The sequence below is a fragment of the Pseudopodoces humilis genome, chromosome 13, assembly GCF_049639895.1.
Source record: "Pseudopodoces humilis isolate 2021_Gansu_Grassland_sample_001 chromosome 13, ASM4963989v1, whole genome shotgun sequence".
In the NCBI taxonomy this organism is placed as follows: domain Eukaryota; kingdom Metazoa; phylum Chordata; class Aves; order Passeriformes; family Paridae; genus Pseudopodoces; species Pseudopodoces humilis.
The window spans coordinates 19167352-19188394 of NC_142212.1; the positions used below are offsets into that span (position 1 = coordinate 19167352).

General features: G+C 44.4%; 1 protein-coding gene across 2 annotated transcripts in view; it reads left to right on the top strand.

Moving 5' to 3' along the window:
• LOC102105551 (contactin-4) overlaps positions 1-21043 on the top strand; it is a 267243-nt gene that overhangs the window by 153982 nt on the left and 92218 nt on the right. For both annotated transcript variants that reach the window (XM_088061668.1, XM_088061669.1), the window contains 2 exons: positions 15021-15147; positions 16452-16627. In XM_088061668.1, coding sequence (XP_087917794.1) covers positions 15021-15147; positions 16452-16627 — 303 coding nt within the window. The remainder of the gene's footprint in view (positions 1-15020; positions 15148-16451; positions 16628-21043) is intronic.

Consider the following 21043-nt stretch of genomic DNA (forward strand, 5'->3'; position numbering starts at 1 on the left):
CCCTCCCCATTCACTGGTTTGCACACCTGAGAGCTCCCCTGGCAGAGGAAAAGAGGCAAAATTTTTAGAAATTTAAAGAGAACAACACAAGATTTTCCACCAGTTTCTCAGTGATGCTGGAGGACAGCAACAAAACCCTACTGATGTTCCCTGCAGGATTTGTCCCTTCCAATCCTTGTTTTTTTGAGCAAGCAAGAGCTCAAAAACTCTTTGGGTTGTTCCTGAAGACTTCAGATCTCATGTCAATTCATGAGTTCCTGTGCAGCTGCCCACAGAGCATTGAAAAAAGAGAAAAATGCATCAGTTTGAGTGGACAAATGTATTGGCAGCCAGTCTGGGTTTAAAGGAAAAACAGCTTTGCTGAACCATATAAAAGTGTCACCAGTGACTCTGGAGATGTGGGATTCTCATCTTGAGCTAGCCTCCATTATTAATGCAAACTAAAATATACAGAAAAGGCCACAAACAAATTCCATATGCAGAGTTTAAGTGATTAAAAACCTCTGTGTGCAGCAGCATTTATTTTCATTATATATTTCAATGTATAAAATGCAAGGGCAGTGCACTTCTTTCTTTATTAATATGATCTAAAATAGACAGTAAAGGATGCAAAACCCCTTTATACACAGAATTTAAGTGACAAAAAACCTGCTCTGTGTTCACCAAATTTCTTCCTCTGGTGAACATTTAATTTTTTAACAACTCTTCAATGTTTTGAAGGTTTTTTTTAGTGTAGGTCAAATTTAATTTTCTATTACAACAACACCTTGCTTTCCATAAGGTGACCTCAATATTTGCTTGCTGTACAGGTGTAAACATTTCATTCCTTTTCTTTGGAACACATTTTTCATGCTTTTTACTCTGGACTGTTTTAGATTCCCAGTGTGAACCAAGGAAGCAGATTTAGATGATGAAATTCAATGTACAGTCAGAGAAAATGAGCGATTGGGATCCTTTATCAGGGATGGCACATGGACACTAATTATGGTCTCAGCTATTCTGTATCTTAATCAATTCCAGTGGTCTTGTTTGTAATTTTTACTCTTCCTGACAAGGAGCTACTCAAAGAAATAAATTGGCCATCAGTGTAGTTTTCTTCTCAGACACGAAAGGCTCCCAAATTAATGGGCTTTTTCCCCCTGGAGAGATGTCCCTAATCCACTGGTGGGTTCTGTTAATTATTGCTTTGTCCCTTTTTGTTTTCTGAAGGGCTCAGGATGTGCAGGCAGCAGCTCCCAGTTCCCGCTGCTGGTGTGCCCAGTGCCAGCCCAGCAGATCCCCTGCTCCGGCAGGAAAACAAATCTGGAACAACTCAAAAACAGGCAGGATTTGTGACCAGAATCACCTCATATTCCCAAAATCCAGCCTGTTTTGTCTGTTCCTGTGATAAAAACAGAGGGAGAGTTTGGGATGTGTTTGAAAACAAATAATGAAATTTGGGATATCAGGGAACAGAGCAGGGTGCCCGTGGCAAAGGGAGCTTGGTAAGATCTTCAAAACCCCTCGTTGATTAGAGCACCTCAGATCCAGCCCTTCCCCTTTGTTGTGCTACAGGTGGTTCTGAAAACAATTTACAAAGAGGCTTTTTTGTCTTTTTCATGCTGTTAAAGCAAATTGGTATGTAATTAGATTTATATAGTGAATAATCTTATTTGCATATCCAATTAATTCTTCCTGTTTTAATTTGCTAGGGTTGGATTCACATTGGTAATAAAAAAATAACACTTAAATTATCAAGCATTCAAATTTTCTTTTGCTATTATTTGCCATTAAAATTTGATCCTGGGCATTGTCTTTCTTTTAAAAGCTGTTAAACAACTTGGGAAAAGGCCATAAAAAACCCCCAACCCACATGACTTGTGTTGTAAAAACATTAAGGGTCTCTTTAAGCTGATCAGGGGGAATGCAGTGTGAATTTAAACTTTTCAAGCATCATTTCAAAATGCTTTTCAAGCATTTTCATCACAGGATTTATCACGGAATAGTTTGGGTGGGAAGGGAACTTAAAGGTGATCCAGTCCCACAGGCAGGGACACCCTCCACTGTCCATGGGACAGATTAATTAAAGGGGTTTGATTTCACTTTAATACCCAACTGCTCCATTACATCTTTGCCAAATGCATCTCTGCTTTTATTTGAGACCAATATTTTGAGCAGATTGTTTTGTAAAATGTTAATTGTTACCAGAGAAACACTGGTTTATTCTTTTTTTCGTGTAAGAAACAGGCCTTGGAGTTAAGAAGTTTTGTTGCTACTGTTGGGTGGTTAATGGAAGCAAAATTTGATGACAAGTGGGGGAAAAAGTGATAATAAGTGGTTGGCACACAAAGCCTAAAAATCCTTATGGTTTCCTTCTCTCTGGCATCAGTGAGTGCACATCCTGCATTCATTGAAATCAGAAAATCCAGGGGATGGATTTTTACCGGGGTTGAATGCTTAATTCAAGAGGTTTTAGCAAAAATGGTGTCAGGGAAAGGGAGATGGACTGAAAATTGAAGTTCTCATGTAGGTCCATGAGCTGCTTCAAAGTGAGCAGAGGATGCTGCAGAGTGACAGGCTAAGATTTGAAAATTAAAACAACAGCATCTTTAAAGGATTTAATAAACAAGGCAAATGTGTTTCATAATTGTGTTGCAATGATTTTCAACAGGTCCTAAGGAAAATTGCTTTGAATCCTAATTAGCAACTAATGGTTATTAGCTAAATCCAGTGTCAAGGAAGAAATAAATAGGTACAAGTGCTTAGTTATTGCTTCCACCTCCAAACACCGCAGCTGTGGTCCCAATTTTGGGCTGTTTCTCCTGAAAAGGTGAAGTGACTGCAGCAGATCCCGAGTAGGCAGCGTGCAGGTCCTGGAGAACACCTGGGCTGTGCTGCTGCCAGCCAGGATGAAATACAAATGAGGTGACAACTGGTGGCAAAACAATTTCTGTGGATGGGTTTTATCTTGTGTTTAGGCAGAAAAATAAACTGTGCTGGGTCCTGTGCCCCGGGGAGCTTTGAGGTGCGGATAGGTGTTCAGGTAATGCATTGCCACTCTTTTTCTCTTGGATTCATCATCTGCCTGCTTTGTAAAGTGCTCTCCACCGAGCTCCAAACTGCTTTTTAGCTTCCCAGGGCAGGAAAAGACGCTGCGTGTCCCAGCCTGTCAGAAAACTCAGGGAAAATGACCTCCAGCTCTCAGGCACTTATTGCAAACCTATTTTAAATTGAACACACAAGCCAAGATAATACAGGCCGTTTGATAAGAAACATTAGAGAAATCCATAACACGAGGCTTTTTATTATGGGTTTATTACATCAATCTCTCCAGTGGGTAATGGAACTTGTAAATATACTCTCATGTAGGAGTCTCCTTGCGGGCTTTTTATTCATGCTGAAGTAAGCACAGCAAACTTATTTGCTGTCAGGGTACATTGAATTTAAGATTAGTATTTATTTTGGTTCTAAAGAGGTTCTGCTTTTGTGAATTGGAAGTTGGAGCAGCTGTAGGAGAGGAGGTGGGAGCTGCAGGGGGGTTTTGGGGGAGAAATGAGTTTTTCCAGGCAAACTGCCGGTCCCTGTATGGGATCCAGGGAATGTGCACACTGTGGGTCATGTTTTCCTTCAGGAGGGAAAACTCACTTTGTTTAAGCAGGAGCTTGCTGTGGGTTCATTGCCTAAACCCAGCAAGATGAAAACTCATCCTTGGGATTAGAGGAATGTTTAAGGGGGGGACACGTTCCCTGCGTTACTGCGCAGTGCAAACACGGGCACGGCTCGCTCTGCACTGTAAACATTTGTTCTTTACTGGGAAAATGCTTTTAATTCTCTTCTAGAGGTAAACAAAGCAATGCTGCTGCAGCAGGAGCCCAGCAGGTTTTTGCTTACTTGGGAGAAGCCAAGGGGACGTTTGTGCTGAGTAAAGAGTCGAGGAAAAGTTTACAGAAAAGTTCGAGAAGGAGTTCAAATTGTAGCAATGCCAACAAAAACCAAGAACAGCTCACAGGTTTTTAAGTAGATTCCTTGGAAGATGTAGTAGTTAAATTGGTAGTTGTCTTAATACAGGGAAAACAATCCTTAATTAGAGGATGTTAATTGGACAGGCAGACCAGAAAACTGCTGAGGTGTCAGCTTTAGTTAAAGTTGGCTTTAACTCAGGATTTTAAGAGGGTTTTTTTGGGTTCCCCATCCCTGGCAGTGCCCAAGGTCAGGCTGGGACAGGGGAGGTGTTCCTGCCATGGCAGGGGTGGCACTGGCTGGGTTTAAGGTCCAGTCCCACCCAAACCCAGCTCTCAATCTGTAACAAAGCAGGAAGGAGGGACCTTGCACTGCTGCAGAATAAACACAGCCAGGTCTGAGCGATGCTCCTACTTCCAACAATGACAAATCTCCTTCTTTTTGCTGCATGAGACAGATTGTGAGTGAAGAACAAAGCGTGTGTTTAATTAAATCTGAGGGTAACAAATGTGCTTCAGCTACCAAACCACATCTGTATCAAACCCACCTGAAGGAAACCACCCTTCACCTGGCTGGGCACTTCTTCTCTGCTCCTAAAATGCAAAAAAAATGAGCAGAAAGCTCAACACTGATTTTTATGTCTGTTCTCCCATGTATTAATTACATATTATCATCTTCATCTCTGGCATCTTTAAAAAGACAGCAGTTTTTAAGAAAGATTTTTGTTTTCCTGTATTTCTGTATGTTTGTTTTCATATCTTTATATTTGTTTTCATGTCTTTATGTTTGTATTCACATCTTTATGTTTGTTTTCATGTCTTCATGCATGTTTGTTTTTATGGCTTTGTTTCCATATCTTTATTTATATTTGTTTTCATGTCTTTATATATGTTTGTATTTATGTCTTTATGTTTGTTTTCATATCTTTGTGTGCATGAGTTTAGATTTGTTTTCATGTCTTTATATATGTTTGTATTCATGTCTTTATGGTTGTTTTCATGTTTTTATGGTTGTTTTCATGTTTTTATGGTTGTTTTCATGTCTTTGAGCTGCTTTTGGCCACTTCCTCAGTGCTCTTACAAAGTTCCCTGCAGCCACAGTGCTGAGGGTGCTGAAACTCTCTCAGAAGCGATGGCTGGAGCAGCAAATGGGTCAAGAACTTTGAATTCTTGCTGCTCACAGACAGCAGTGATCCATGAAGAGTTATTCCCTGTTTAATTACTGTGCCTGCACATTTCTCATTATGGAGTGTGCTGCTGTGCTTACTGGAGAAAAGTTAAAGCCCACGCTCTCTGTCCCAGATAATTTCTGCTTGCAGAAATTCTTATTTGTCTTTGAGGCTTCTGAAAAAAAAAATAAAAAAAAAATGGGTTTTTCGTAGTGCATCCTCAATCCAGTGTAATCCTTAATTTTCAAAACACAGAAAGTCACTTTTTTTTTTTGCAATTGTAATGAAAAAATTGCTGAAGCAGTGCACATTATTTCAATTGCCCATTAAGCCTTCTCTGCTCTAGAATGAAATTACATGATTTTCGTTAATTTTCTTGCTTTTAACTTCTGACTTATAATTTACCAAAAGAGAAAAAAAACAACATCACAACTCTGCTTGTCTCCCATTACTCCCAAGACAAGTAATGAAAGTCAGCTCCTATTTTGACATCTTTTGGATATTTGGTGTTTTTTATACTAAAACACAGCAGGAATAATATTTATTTTGCACTGTGACTTCTGTAAGGCTTCAGCATTATATTGGTTTAGTATAAATGGACTTTGCATAATGAGTGATTGATTTCACTTGATTTCATTTCATGTTGGTCACATCACTGAACCATAATTTCATGTTGAACAATGAAATAAATTTGGGTTTTAATTATGCAGTAATAGGCCTTAATCAGATGAAGAAAATACTCAATTTAACTCTTGCCTCGCTCTCCTCATCAATATTGAATTTGCATTTTGCATAATGTTGCATCTCAGTGCTCTTTAGGTGAGGAACCAAAGTCTTCATAAGTGAAGGAAAATTAAATTTTACCACTGGGAAAGGCTCTGTTGGGAAACTGAGGCTCCTGGGTGTCACAGAATCATGGAATTGTTGAGGTTGGAAAAGCCCTCTAAGGGCATCGAGTCCAGTCACTCCCAGCCCTGCCAAAGCCACCTCGGCCCCGTGTCCCCAGATGTCCCATCCACACCTTCCCAACACTTCCAGGACTCCAGCCCTTCCCTGCAGAGCCTGGCCCAGTGCCTGGCCACCCTTTCAGTGAAGGCATTTTCCCTGATACCCCATGGAAACATTCCCTGGCACAGCTAAAGGCCGTTCCCTTGCCTTGCACTAAAGACTCTGTTTCCAGGAGCAGCTTTCTCCTGTTACTGAAACCAAAAGGAGCTTCTCTTCCCAGAGCTGAGCTGGGCAGGGAGTTTGAAATGGACACTGGAGGTGAATTCTGTTGTTGCACCTACTGGGAGCGATGAAGTGGTGACACAGACTCTCCAGCCCTGGTTACACAAGAGAGTTTTATTATTCCTGATCTTTTATAGACAGGTCTGAGAGGTGAAACTCTCACTGCTCATGAAACCAACACATCACCAGCATTGGGCAGTTGGAACAACACCCCTCGATCACTTCTAAACAACAAGGAACAAACAACACCTGCACAGGTTGTTTTCCTTCTCTAAAGACTGTTTGGATTCCTCCTTATGATTTGCCAGGCCAGAGTGAGAAAATTGTGTGACTCAGTTTCCCACAGGCTCAAGCTAATGCCTGAAGCCAAAAAAATCTCTGATTTGACCACTCTGAGTTCCCACATTCTGTCTCTGGGGCATCCCCATCGTGCTGCTCTTCAGAGGTGAGCGAGGAGTGTTGGAAAGTTTCACCTGCTGGTGTTCCAAGGCTCTCCTCACAAAGCCATCCCTCTGAGCAGGCTTGCAGAGTGCTACATGGCAGAGTAAAGAGTCATAAGTCAGGGTTTGGACAGCTATTACTGATGTCTTTTCCCTGCTGTGTTGCTTGAAAGTTCATAACATTTAAAGAAATTAAAGGAATACATGTTATCCGTGGGCAGATTGTATAAATTGTACTCCTGGCTGCTCCTTTGATGTTCTGCTGATTGAACTCTGAGAACTTTATTTAAGCCTCCCTCAGTTTGACATTTAGTGGTGTTGATTTTAAGGCTGGGTTTGTGTAGGGTCTGGTGTCTGTGTGTCTGTGTTTGCATGGAGGGTCTGGTCACTCTGCAGGGGTGACCCAGCAGAAAAATGGGGATAAATGGTGATTTTCAGGGTTTGGGAGTGCCCATGGTCAGTGCTGGTGTGTCCCAGCTTCCAGAGCCACAGCACCTCAGTGTTCTCAAATTTCCCACTGGACAGTGGCATTGCCTTTTGTTCCTGCTCTGCTGAGGCTTGCAGGAACATTTTGAAAAGCAACAATGAAAAAAACAAACTGAAGGGCAACTCCTCAAATGTGCCCTGAATTGGAGCAATTCCAGCGAGTCCAATGAAGTTACAGAGAGTTAGAGCAGCTGAGCTGCCAGCCCAGTGTCCCCACAGCAGACTTCAAATGCCTTAAATCCATTTATGGAACAGAACCACCTGGAGATTACAGCCCTGGGCCCTGTTTACAGGATTAAACACTTCCTTGCTTTAGCAGCAGTAAAAAGTGAGGGAGGTTTTCATGTCCAGGGTCAGGAGCCTGCCCAGCATGGGGGAGTGCAGTGCCTGGCAAGGAAGGGTTTGGATTTACCTCTCTGTGAAACTCCAAAGCAGAGGTCCTTCTCTTTTCATAGGTATCTTGATAATTTTTTAAACCCCTGGATGCCATCACTCTTCCATCAGGCTATTAGAAGCTGATGCTGAAAGTTTTGCCCCAAAAATATCAATTTATAACATGATAAACATGAGGTTTCCCTTTCTCACCATTCTTTCAGATACCTTTTAATTTCTTATATTGAAATATTGTCCTTTCTTAAGGCAAGGGCTGACCAATAGAGAAATAGGAAGAAAATTGCAGAGACTAATATTTGTAGTGGAGCAGATGCTTAAAACTTGCCTGTACCAGTGCTCTGTGCTAGAAAGGAATGTGTTTGCAGTTTAATTCTACTTCTTTTTGGGTTTTTTTTTTCTAAAATAAGGAGAAAACAAACCTCTGTCAGGTGGAGATGATGGAGTTTTGTCACTCATGTCCTGTTGCAGCATTGTCTCAGGGACATGGAAACGTTCCTGAATTTCCAAAACCAACCAGGCAAGGAGAAGTTTGCCCACTGTGGGCCGTGTTAACAAATAGGTGTTTTGTTCCCTGCTTTGTGCATGGTTTGAAAGTTCTGTGCCTGTTGGTTGGAATCCCTGATGGATTCCCTTGCAGCCAGTTTGTGTTTCCTGATTGCAGAGTGTGTGCTCATGACCCAGAGCACATTCCCAGTGCCCCTGGGCAGGCTGGAGCAGCCCATGTGCATTTTGGTGCAAATTCAGCTGCAGGTGTTTGGTTCTGAGTGTGCCAGGCTGATCACTCCTTCCTCATCCCAGCGAGCTCTCCAGGCCCTGCTAATTCCATCTGCTTATTCACAAATATTTGAGAAGGGAATCCATGGCCTAAACCTCTCTGTAAATAGCTGGATAGAAAGTTGGCAGGGATCAGCTTTCCTCCTGACAGTGGTTAATGTACTTAAACCTGAAAAGGGAAAAGAGGTTTCACCTTGAAGCGAAGCACAGAGAGCTCCTTTCACCTTGAAGCTTTCTGCAGGGTTTGGCTCCTCAATCAATAGAAAGCCTGGACACATTGCCAGAGTTGTCTTTGTTTTTCCAGCAATAGATGAAACAGAGATTACAGGTTATTGCCCCAGGGACTTGTCTTTTCTAAGGCTTTGGATTTTAAAGGAAAAAGGTTTTTTCACTACCAGTGTTTCATAACTTGGCCTGCCTGATGCTGGCGTGGGGAGGATGGCATTTGTTAACCTGGCTTTTACACACCTTCCTGATTACATCAAAGATTAAAATCAATTTAAGTCCAGGGAGGTATTGTGGAAAGGAAATATGTGGCTTTAAAATATGCACATGTAACCAACTACTTCTGCTTTTTTAATACATCCACTTTACAGTCCCTGTCATACTCAAGACAGCTGAAAGTTTTACAATAATGATGTGTGTTCTTGGCAGACAGCAATTATATCAGCACCTTACATTCTTACTAATAAATCAATAGATAATTAGCACAGGCCATGGAAACATTTGTATTCCCAAATAGCTCTACATAAGAACGCCCAGCACTGGTGGTAGCACCATTAGCACTGTATTAATCTGATTTTTACTATTGTTTTATGCTCGCAGCTCTGTGGTGGGCTGATATTGCCCTCAACAGAGCACTGTGAGTTCCTCTATTTCTTTTCCTGCTCTTGGCTGTGGTGACTCAGGGAAGAGGCTGTGTGGTGAAGAAATCTGATTTTCTGCAGTCCTGGAGCAATGTGATTTGTGGGATGCTGAAGGGACACGTGTGATGATAACCAGGCTATTGAATTGCTAAGGGAACACAAATTGCATCCTGTTAAATGAGGGTTTTGTTGGAGGACAGGTCACCCCTTGTGCTCTGGTGGGAATGGCCTCTCCTGGCTGTCTGGACCCAGGAGAGGAGGCACAGGAATGAATATCCCCATTTGTGTGTGTGTGACAGGAATATCCACATTTGTGTGTGATATCCACACAGGAATATCCACATTTGTGTGTGTGTGATTGAATATCCACATTTGTGTGTGTGTGATTGAATATCCAGGTTTGTGTGTGATACCCACACAGGAATATCCAGGAATATCCTGCCTTTACGAGAGGGGAGATTTATTCCTTCCTGTCTGCTGGGTTTTTGTGGTTTCTGAGGAACATCTGATGCTGCTTTGGAGCTTGGGTGTCACTTGTGTGCCAGCTGTCACCAGGGCTGTGCTGGGGACAGGGAAGGAAAATGAGGGGACAGCAGGAAAGGAGAGAGGGACAGCAGGAAAGGAGAGAGGGACAGCAGGAAAGGAGAGAGGGACAGCAGGAAAGGAGAGAGGGACAGCAGGAAAGGAGAGAGGGACAGCAGGAAAGGAGAGAGGGACAGCAGCAGAACAGGGCAGCAGGAGGGGAGAGGGGACAGCAGAAAGCTCACAGTACCTGCTGGAGACCTGTAGGAACCACAAAAGAAACCCAGTCTTGTATCAAGGGGCTGTCCCTAAAGGTGCAGAGCTGTGAGGCCCTTCCCTGAAAAACACCTCTTCATACACTCATAAAATATCTGGGTTTTATTCTTTTTTCCTTCAAACAGGAAGCACTTTTAGTGGGTCTTGTTCATTGAGAAGTCTACAGAATTAGCCGTGGCAGGACTATATGGTGTAAAATATTCTGTGCTTTAATTCCAAAGCCAGGTGCAGTGGATGCTAGCAGAAGTGATAGGCAGAAATGCAGCAGTGAGCCCTGCAGTGGAGCCCTTTGGTGCTCAGGAGGATGGAGTGCAGCTGCTCACCTTGAGGAGGAGGCTGCTGTGTGAATCAGCCGTGCCCTTGAGCTGCCCTACCCATCCCACTTCCCACTTTCCTGAAGAGCTGCTCTTCCCAAGGTGCACTTTTGTCTGGAAGATATAGCGGCTTGTAGCACTGTATGAAAACAGCCCAGCACACAGAGCAGGGAGCAATTCCCTCAGCAGCAAACAAGGAAAGGATTTTTCTCATTTATCCTGGATATACTCCAAGAATTCTCTGTTCAGTTTAGTTATTATCTTTCCCTACGGTGTGGAATATTCAATTAAACTTTCTCTCAAATTGGCCATAACTTTCAATGGAAATTAAAGCAGTTCTATTTAGGTACCAGTAACTGTCACCAGGCTTAATGTTCAGAGAGAATAGGAATGGTTCCACCTGTTTGGTGTGAATTAACCTCGGCTGACATTGCTCATGTTTCAATTCCTCAAAAGCAGGGGAAGATGACAGCATTTAGCATCCCAACTGCATGTGCTGGCTCTCAGCTTTGGGGTACTGGAGGGACACAGCAAATATACTCTTCATTTGGAATGTATTCCAATTAATCTGGCTTTTTTTTTAATGGGTTTTGTGATTCACTAGGGGGAAAAATATATATCGAGCAGAATGTTCTTCTAAATGATCTATCACTTTCCATCCAACACCATATGGACACACACCTCCTTCTGTGGTTAAAATGCTTCTTTTATTGTGAAATCGACTGAAATTTCCTAGATCCTGCCTCTTACTGAAAGAAGCACACTTCTGTCAGAGGAGGCAGACCCAGAGCAGGAGTACATTTGTTTTCTCTGACAAGGAGGGGGAAAAATGCTTTTTTGGAAGCCAATCTTGTTTGCAGGTTGTCTTAAGCTGAGGGCGGCTCGTGTTCGTTCTGGGTTAACTCATTTTGGGCTCTTCAAAAGAAATGTAACTCAGAAAAATAAAATCTGCTCTGAGGGTGTCTCAGCAGTTAGTTTGGCTGGGAAAGTTATTTATTTTATTGTCCTGGGCCAGTGGGAAATGTGTGAGGAGTGGCAGCAGCTGTTGAATGGTGTAAAGGGGAAGTGGGCTGAAATAACTGAGCATTTTCAGGTGTGTGTACACAGATATGTGCTGCTCCTTGTTCTTTCTTTGATGAAATGACCAAAAAAGAGTCTATGAGACACATTCTGATGAGAAGGGTGAGGAGAAAAGCTTCTAAGCACAGCAAAGAACTTCCTCCTGGCCTCGGTGGTTTCTGTGCATTGAGTGTTCACCAGTGATAAGCCAAAAATGTGTTATCACTCTTGGAGTGCAAGTCCCTGGACATTACTGTGACACAAATACAGTTAGCATTTTGAATTTATTTTCAAAAAAAAAATGAAAAAGTGTAGAATTTGGATTTCAGAGTTATCCAAATACCAAAAAGTTTCTCCCACAAAATCAGACGTTTCAGTAGAGCAAATGCCTTTGGCTGTGCTGACAAGAAACATCTGAGTAACACAACTTAGCCAAAACTGGGCTTTTTCTGGTGCAGGCACTTGTAGTTTCCTGTCTGCAAGAATCTAGATGGCAGCTTGTCTCATTTATTAGTGATGCTTTAGTGCTCTGTGAACCAAATCCTCCTCCTGTGTCAGGTTCTGTGGCTCAGCCCTTATCACCCAGAGGTGGGATCTGGGCTGCAGTGATTTCAATCACACATTAAGGCTCTAGCAAAGCAACTCCACAGGCTGAAGATTAAATAGTTTGCACTTGCTTATCTTGGTTGTACACAGGCAGCAATGAGAGGAAGAAGAAAGGCACCCAAAATAATTTTATCTGGCCAGTGTTGCGAGGTTTTTGCTGCTCCTCTGTTCCTCTGATAGGCTGCAGCTGCTCTCAGAGCTTCTCCCTGCCTTGCCCAGCTCCCTCAGCTTGAAAAATCACACCAGGATTTTTCCTCTTGCTGCCCAACAGGAAGGGCAGGTGGTTTGGGTTTTTTTGTCATATAAAAGCTAAATGTTGAACAGCATCAGCAGCAGGTGGAATATTTGGGAAGTGTTTTCATTTGATCTTTCATGAGCTTCTATTTCAGCTTAGGTAAATTGAGTTATCCAGCATTCTCACCTATTTGTGCCTATTTCTATCTTTCGTTCTCTGTCTGGAGTCTGTGTTTTTTGAATTGTAAATGGCTCAGTAATTAATTACACAGACAGCATGTGGTGCTTCTCACACACTGACTCCCACTGCTTGGTGTGGACCAGCTTCATTAACCCCTGAAGAACAGGATGTTGTTCATTTACCCCTGCTCCTGCAGCCAGGGGATGTCCTGGATGTGTGGGGACACTTTTGGACCCTCAGATTTGTTCCTGTTCCCCACCTCAAGCAGATGAAGTGTTCACTTGCAATGCAAGCTGTGTTTTCCTGTGATGGGAGGGGGTCCCAAAGTCTGACCTTTGGTGTGATGTGATATAAATTGACACTCTCTAATTGAAATAACAGCAGATGACAGCCCAGAGAGGGGTGTGAGGCAGGTGACAGGCAATCCAACACATCCCTGAGTCAGCAGGTCCCTAACTGGATTATCTGGGATGGTCTGGCTTGTGCCCCCATCAGACTCTGTGCTTCTGGGGTGTGAGGGAACTCTTACACAGAGTTTACACCGAGCACTTCTGTATTTTCCAATGAGGAAACCAGATGCATTCAAATATATTTTAAATCTCTTGCTTTCAAACCCACTCCTACAGTTCTCAGAGCTATAATCTTTATGGGCCAGGCTATAATATTCTTTCTTAGGGTGAATGAGACTGCTCAGGGAGTGCAGCAGCCCTGGGTCTCAGGAACAAGTCTGGATGCCATAATCCAGTCCCTTATGCTTTATGGCTATTATTATCTTTTCCCAACAGCAACATGAGTTGCACACAGGTGTAATTTAGAGCTAGAGACCGTGTGAAATGCGTTTTGAATAGCAGATGAGTTTCAGTCAGGTATCATTAGCACATAATTAAAACTAAAGATAAATACAAGGCCTGGGGCTGTGGCTTGGTGCATCCTCTGTTGTGGTGGGGCCTGAGGGAGGAGACACGGGGAGAGCTGGTTCCTTTCTAATCTTCCTGGCAGAGTCTCTGTGAAACACTTCTGTGGACATGGATTTGCTCTCCCTGGAGTGAAGGGCTGTTGTTCTGTCCTTAGTAAATCCAGCTGATTTCCTGGTGTCAGGGAATATGAGGGTTATTCCCGTTTATTCTCACCTTCCTTCCATCTGGAAGATCCATCATCATCTGCCCATTCTTTTTTTTTTCTCAATTTTTTTTTTTTTTTTTTTTTTTTTTTACATCCCATCATCTCTATATTTTATTTATTCCTTTTCCCCTGACCTCCTGTACCCACAAATTTTATGTTTTCCATCTGCTTCCAGCAGCCTGACTGAAGCGAATTCCGTGTTCACATCCCTGCGGGTCCCTGCGCACTGAAAGAACAGAGTCTGCTGTAAAGACAGGGCAGCAAAAGATTGGAAAATGATCTAAAAATGTTAAACCAAGGTTCCTTCCAGTCTGCTGAAAGACTTTCTGACTGTGATCACTTCCACCGTGTCCTCACTTGCACTGAACTTGGAGGAGCAGCCAGACATTGACACTGATGAGAGGAAAAGTCTCGGTGAAATCAAGATAGCTGATCTTTTCAGGGAGGAAAAGTTGGCTTCTTTTGTGTTCTGAACAGCCACTTTGGAGATAAAACTGTCTGGTACAAACAGGATGGAGAGCAGTGAATTTAGTCGGGGCTTTCTGTGGGTGTTTTGAGCGGTGTCAGTGAATTCCCTGAAATTCTGTGCTCACTGCAAAGCGGTACGGGAAGAGCTGCACCTCAGGGACGGGCCTGTGAGCAGCTCCCACCCTCAGCTCCAGCTCTGGGAGAGGATAAATTGACAAGGTGAAAGCAAAAAGTGCTCGAGGAGATAGGAAGGAGTTAACAGCTCAGAAAACAAAAGTGTATTTTTAAAATGAAGAAGGAAAGTCAGTGCAAGGGAGGCTCCCGTCGGTAATCGCCAGCCTCAGAACGTTGGATTGCTGGGAAATGACTCCTGAGCTCCTTGGAGGTCATGCCAGGTTGTTTCACCAAAATATTTTCCCTCTTCTACCTATATTTAGTGTGAGTTTTGAATGCTCTGAAGGGCACAGGTGTAGAATGTCCTTGTCAGGGCTGGGCACATGGAAGTCAGGGATGCCAGAACCACTTGCACTGGGGCCGGACGTGCTGGGGACCCTCAGGCTCATTTTTATTATTGTGATTAACAATGTGGGAGTTTAATTTGCAAGGAAAACATTTCCATTTTTAAGATCTCCATTTTTAAAGGTGAAGCTGAGGACTGTGATTTGAGCTTTGCTATGACAACAGTGCCTGTTCCCATTGTTTGAACTCTGGGTGAGGTTTCATTCCGTGCTCTGTTTAGTGTAGGACATTCCCATGACTCCATGTGAAGTTCAGTGGTTTTGGTAAAAAATCCCCGCTGTTATAAACTAAATAAAGTGTCATCAGCTCTTTTCCAAGGTGAATGACACACGGCCTCTTGCTGCTGAGACTCTGTTTTACGTTTTAAGCCTGGAACATGGAGATTCCATGAGTGACCTGTCCCGTTTTCCCTGTCTAATGCAGATGACAACACCCTGCACGGGCCGGTGTTCCTCCAGGAGCCCAACAGCGTCATCTTCCCCTTGGACTCGGAGGAGAAGAAAGTGAAGCTGAGCTGTGAAGTGAAAGGAAATCCCAGACCAACCATTGGGTTTGTTCAATGTTTAAACTGTTCTCAGAACCTTCACCAGCCTTTCTCCTGCGTGTCAGTGATGCTCCTGGAGGCCTCCACAGTGCTGCTCCCAAAAAAACCCCCAGGGGCAGCTCTGACCTCTTCCCTGTGGCAGGGACAGGATTCAGGGAGTGGCTGGAGCTGTGTCAGGGGGTTCAGGTTGGAGATCAGGGCAAGGTTCTTCCCCCAGAGGGTGCTGGCACTGCCCAGGCTCCCCAGGGAATGAGCACAGCCCCGAGGCTGCCAGAGCTCCAGGAGCCTTTGGACAGCACTCCAGGGATGCCAGGGTGGGGTTTTTGGGGTGTCCTGGGCAGGAGTTGGACTTTGATGGTCCTTGTGGGTCCCTTCCAGCTCAGGATGTGCTGTGATCCTGGAGCATTAGGAACAGAGGGAATGGACACCCAGAAATCTCCAGGAACTGCAACATTTACACAGGAGTTCTAAAATGCTACAAAAGGATTATAAGCAGTCCTGGCTCTCAGATTAACCATCCTTTCCCACAGACATGGACAAAACTCCTCATTCTTCTCAGCTTTAGCAGCTGCTTCGGGATCCTTGGAGGAGGAGGGTGCTGTCCTCCTGCAGGGCTGTGCCTGCTGTAAATCATTGGTGCTGCTCTTCTCTTTCCTTTGGTGCCTCCCTCGCTCTGCTCACCAGTAAATGCCACTCTGAAAACAATTAGAGCCACCAGGCCTCTGCCTCTGTGCTGTCTCCTGACACAGGCAGCTATTTCATGCCATGAAATCCATGGATTCATGGTGCAGACACATCTCCAGAGTTTCTCTGTGCCCTCCAGAGGTGGGAGGGGGCTGTGTCCCCCTCGCTCCATCCAGGGCTGCTCTGGCTGGGGCTGGAATTCCTCAGTGCCCCACTTTGTGACAACATCTGCCAGGAGGGAATTCTCTTAAATTTATAAACAGCCAGCAAGTCGGGAGAGTGGGAAAAACAAATCCTCAGTGGACTTGAATGGGTTAGAGATCCTGTCTCAGGGACTTCCCCTTGCCAAGTGATTAATTCCAAAGAGCAGCAGCACCAGCAACTACAGAAGCATTAATCATTTCAGAGACTGAAATATATGTCAAAGATATTGCTCTTTCAGTTAAATACTGGATTATTTCAATAGCACTCAGGAAATTTGCATTTTTGTGCCATCTTTTTTTTAATTTTTATTATTTTTAATAAGTAGTCAGAGCCGTTCTAAATCTTCCTTCACTTACTTCACGCTGTGTTTCCAAATGCCCAAGAGCATCAGCAGAGTTTAACTTTGGCATTCTGTGCTCTAGGTGGAAGTTAAATGGAAGCAGTATTGACGTGGGCATGGATTACCGCTACAGCCTGGTGGAAGGCAACCTGCTGATCAATAATCCCAATAAAAGCCAGGATGCTGGAACGTACCAGTGTGTAGCAACAAACCCCTTCGGAACGATTGTCAGCAGAGAAGCAAAGCTGCAGTTTGCTTGTAAGTAAGGAGGCAGCCTCTGTTCCCACAGTGTGCTGGAAAAACTGGGAGCTGGGGGGTCTTTTCCCAACTTTTCCTGGTGGGTTATGGGGTGTTCCCTTAATTCATGGAGTGAGAAACGGGGGAAATGTGAGTAAGGAGTACGGATCTTGAATTATCATTATTTAGCTGAAGTTGTGTGGATTATACAGGGTAAAATGTCTTATTCCTTGAGGAAGAGGTTACCTAGGAAAGGATCTGGCAAATGGGATCTCACCATTGATTTTTTTCCTTTCCTTGGAGAATTAAAGCTTCAGAACGTTCAAAAGGAGCACAATCTCCACAAGGGATGAATTCACAGAGAGAGGTTTCACAAGTCCTGGGTTCCAGTGGAGCATCAGGCGTGGGCACTATGAGGGTAAAGGGGAAAGTGGGCAGCTCTGTGTTTATTTTGGGTTCAAGCAGAGTTGCAGCATCTTGTCAAAAGCTGAGGATAAGAAAAGGCAGGATCTTGCTGTTAATTAACATTATATGAAATTATGCAAAACCCTTTCTGTGAGAGCAAGCAAATGATGGTGCAGGACCACGAGGTGTCTTTTTGCTCTTGTGGTTGTGAAGGTGAAGGCAGAGAATAAATACAGAGGCTTGTTCATCCCTCAGCTATGTGATTTCCCTGTGCTGGTGAGCTGGGAGGAACTCCAGCAGGAATATCCCATGCAGGAGCTCAAGGCAGAGCCTTCCCAGGCATGGAGTTCTCAGTAATGGAGAATGGTGAAATGAAAGGTGCTGTTGACTGACTGGGGAGAGAAGCTGATGTGCTCCAGCTACAGAAATGAAAAGATAAAAATGGCAATAACCCCCAGGTTCACACGCTTTAGAGAGATGATTTGTAATGAGGGATAAAGCAGAGGGTGAAGCCAAGTCCTCAGTCTCCCCACGCAGTTGACAATAAATTATCCTCCTGCCTGTGCCCTGCTGGAGTTTGCCCGACTGAAGGTGGATCTTCCCTGGGGATGGGGAATGAGCAGCTGCCTCCAGCCCATTCCCATCACTCCAGGTCTCAGCATGTCAAGGGAATTGCTTCAAAAACACCCCCTTGGGCTGCTGCTCTCCCCACAGGCTCTGTCCCCAGGCCATGGCCATTCCCAGCAGAGCAGGGTCACCCTTTCCCAAAATCCATCGGAAAAGGACAAGCTGGGAGCCAGGCAGCAGCTCCTCAAATCTGGGCTTCAGAGCTCAGCATGAGACAGGAGGATCCTCCTAATCCCACACAGGAATGGAATTCCCAGAGCAGCTCTGGCTGCCCCTGGATCCCTGGCAGTGCCCAAGGCCAGGCTGGGATGGGATCTGGAGCAGCCTGGGACAGTGGAAGGTGTCCCCAGGTCAGGAGGTGGGAATGAGATGAGTTTTAGGGTCCCTCCCAACCCAAACCATTGTGGGATTCTGTGATCCTGACAAGTGCAGTAGCCAGGAACTATTTGAATGGAAACTCATCCTCTTCTCACATACCTGCTCTGGCTGATTCCTGCCTGAGCAGACTGGATTTAAAAACAAAGCTTGCTCTTTTCCAGCAGTGGTGGGGCACTCGGAGAAATGGATACATTTTTGACTCCAAAATTATATTTTAGTTTGCTAAAACAGCATAATCAGCTTAGAAACATTTGGATTAAAGAAAAAAACATTAGGGTTTCTCAAGGTGGGCTTTGACAAAACAATTTTTTGTCTTCTCTAAGCAAAGGGATTGCAACCAGAATTAGGTGAATTAGGAAATACAGAGTGATTTCAGTTTACTACAAAGGCTCTGCCTCCAAGAAACAATAAAAATGGGCATGTGAAGCTTCACCCTTCATCTGAGCAACCCCTTATTTTCCATCCTCATCATGTGCTCTGTGTTTTTTATTTTATCTCATTTTTATTTCTGAGGAAATGACTGCTGGGTGTTTTGAGAATGATGGCTGGGATCTGAGGGGTTTTTTCCCCCCTCCTTTTAAGAGTTAAATTGTGAATCTTGGCCATGTGTGTTGTTCTTCAAGGGCTGTGTTGTTTTTCTGTAGCCTTTTCAGGGAAGATTAAACTGCGATTGAGCCATTCAGCCTCCTGTGGAGGGCAGTCAGGGTCAGCAATTTCATCCTTGAAATATGTATTTAGGTCACAAACTCATTATGATAAAAGTGCTAATATTTCCCCCGAATACTTGCTTTTTGATATGTCACATTCATTTCAGGTTTGTCCTTTTTTTCTTTTTTCTTCCTCCCTCTTTTTCCCTTTTTCTTCCCTCCTTTTTCCTATTTTTTTTTTCCCCATGCTAGTTGTCTCTGAAATTGAACATATTTTCACCAAGTGAGGAATCTGCTGTGCCACAGTAACAGAATATGGATTAATGATACCCTAAGCCCTGTGCTTATAGAAACACAGGCTTTCAGCAAATAAAAAAGCTTTAAACTCTTGAGTATGGATCTAATAATGGCTTTTCCACAAAGATCTGCGGAAACACAGCTGAACTAGATTAAATGATGCACTTTTTATTTCAGGGGCTGGGGCTGAACTTGATGATTTTATTCACTGTGCTATGGTTTCTGTTGGGAAACAGCCCTGGAATCAATCAGGAGTTCTGGCTCTGACTTTGGGGGTGAGCCCACCCCTTCAGACATGTGATTCAACTTGTTTGCTGTCCATTGAGGATGGAGAGAAAGCTCCCATTGATTTTTAGTGGCTCCAGAGTTGGCCCACACCCCTCCCAAAGGGATGAATTTGCAGCTTGTTCTGCCTGCTCAGCTCCTGTTCCTTTGGCAGGACAGGGAGGATGAGATTCCAGCGTGTCCTTGCCAAATTATTCCTGCTGACCATGGAATTGTGTACGGGATGGAACCTCTCGCAGGTGCTGGGAGCTGTTCAGTCACTCGCTGAAATTCCCTGCAAGGAGGTGGTGGCAAGGAGAGGTCGGGCTCTTCTCTGAGGGAACAAGTGACAGGACAAGAGGAAACGGCCTCAAGTTGTGCCAGGGGAGGATATCAGGAAAAATTTCCCTACTAAAGCATGGTTTGGCATTGGGATGGTGGAGTCACCATCCCTGGAACTGCTCAGACAACGAGCAGATGTGGCACTCTGTGATGTGCTTTAGTGGCCCTGGCGTTTGCCCAAAGGCTGGACTTGATCCTGGGGGTTGTTCCCGACTTTAATGTCTGATTTATACCCACAGACCTCAGATCAGCGTGGAAAGTTCCCTAAATCACCCCTGGAGCAGCCCAGCCCTTGCAGACCCTCCTCAGGGGGGGCATTTGGAGCTCTGTGTATTCAGCTTTAGTTTCACGTGGTGGCTTCTGGTGGTGCTGATCTCCCAGCCCGTCCCCAAAGGCTGGGACAGAGGAAACTCTCTGGGCTCAGAGGAAACAGGGCAGGGCTCTCTTCTCTTTTAGCCCTCTGCCAAGGGATGTCTGAGTTGTTTGTGATCACAGCAGGACGAACGAGGCAGGGCAATTCCTGCTGATTTATGAGCTCCTATGGGGGAGCATCTCTAATTAGAGATAAGTTGGAATTTATTTCACCTTGCTGAGGCTGCAGTTTGTGTTTTACTGCCAAAGCTTTGAAACCAGGCAGTTTTGCACATCTCCATTACCCCCCCAGGGGTCTCCAGGCTGTGTTTGCTCCATCTCCACCTCCACCAGCAGCAGCTGAATCATCCCAAGCACAGGACCAAGCCTCCCCTGACAGATGTCCCCCCTCTCTCTTCTCCCATGGAGCCATCCCCAATGCTCACAGGTGAAATATTCTTTCCCTGCTGTGATAACTTGACTCAATTTGGCCCTAAACTCCTCAGCAGGATTTGCAGTTTAACCTGAAAACTCAGGAAGCTGCTGCCAGCTGCAGGATGCTGGCTTGGAAATAAACCCTCTGGGAGTGTGCAGGAGCTGTTGCCTTTCTCATCAGCACTGATGCTTGTCACATGCTGTTGATTTGGAAATGGGTATCCAAAGAGGAAAATCAAGTTTGAATCAGATCTGGTTTTCAGTCGTATCATTGTTTTGCCCCCTGTTGTTACAAAAACTGCCTGAAAGTGATTTCTGTGAAACAGAAGCTGTTAGAGAAATGGAATCTACTTTTCAGGGGGTTTTTATTTGTGGGACCCCATGAGGGAAGGATGTGCTCTGCTTTGTGCTCTCTGAAATCCCCTTTCCAACCCATGGCCATTTTCCAGGAAGGAATTGCCCTTGAATCTCTCATTTAGCTGGTGATGTTATCTGCAGTTGGCCAAAATGATTTTGAGATGTCCAGGGGGCTGAGGGACCAATTTCAGAAAAGAAATGAGGCCCCAGGGGAGTGGAGGATGATGAGTCTGAAGGGAGGTGTCCTCTGAGGATGCTGAGCAGTGGTGAAGCATCACTGTGCTGCCCCAGGAGGTTGAAAAAAAGGGGAAAGGTCTCCTTGTTCTCTTCCTCC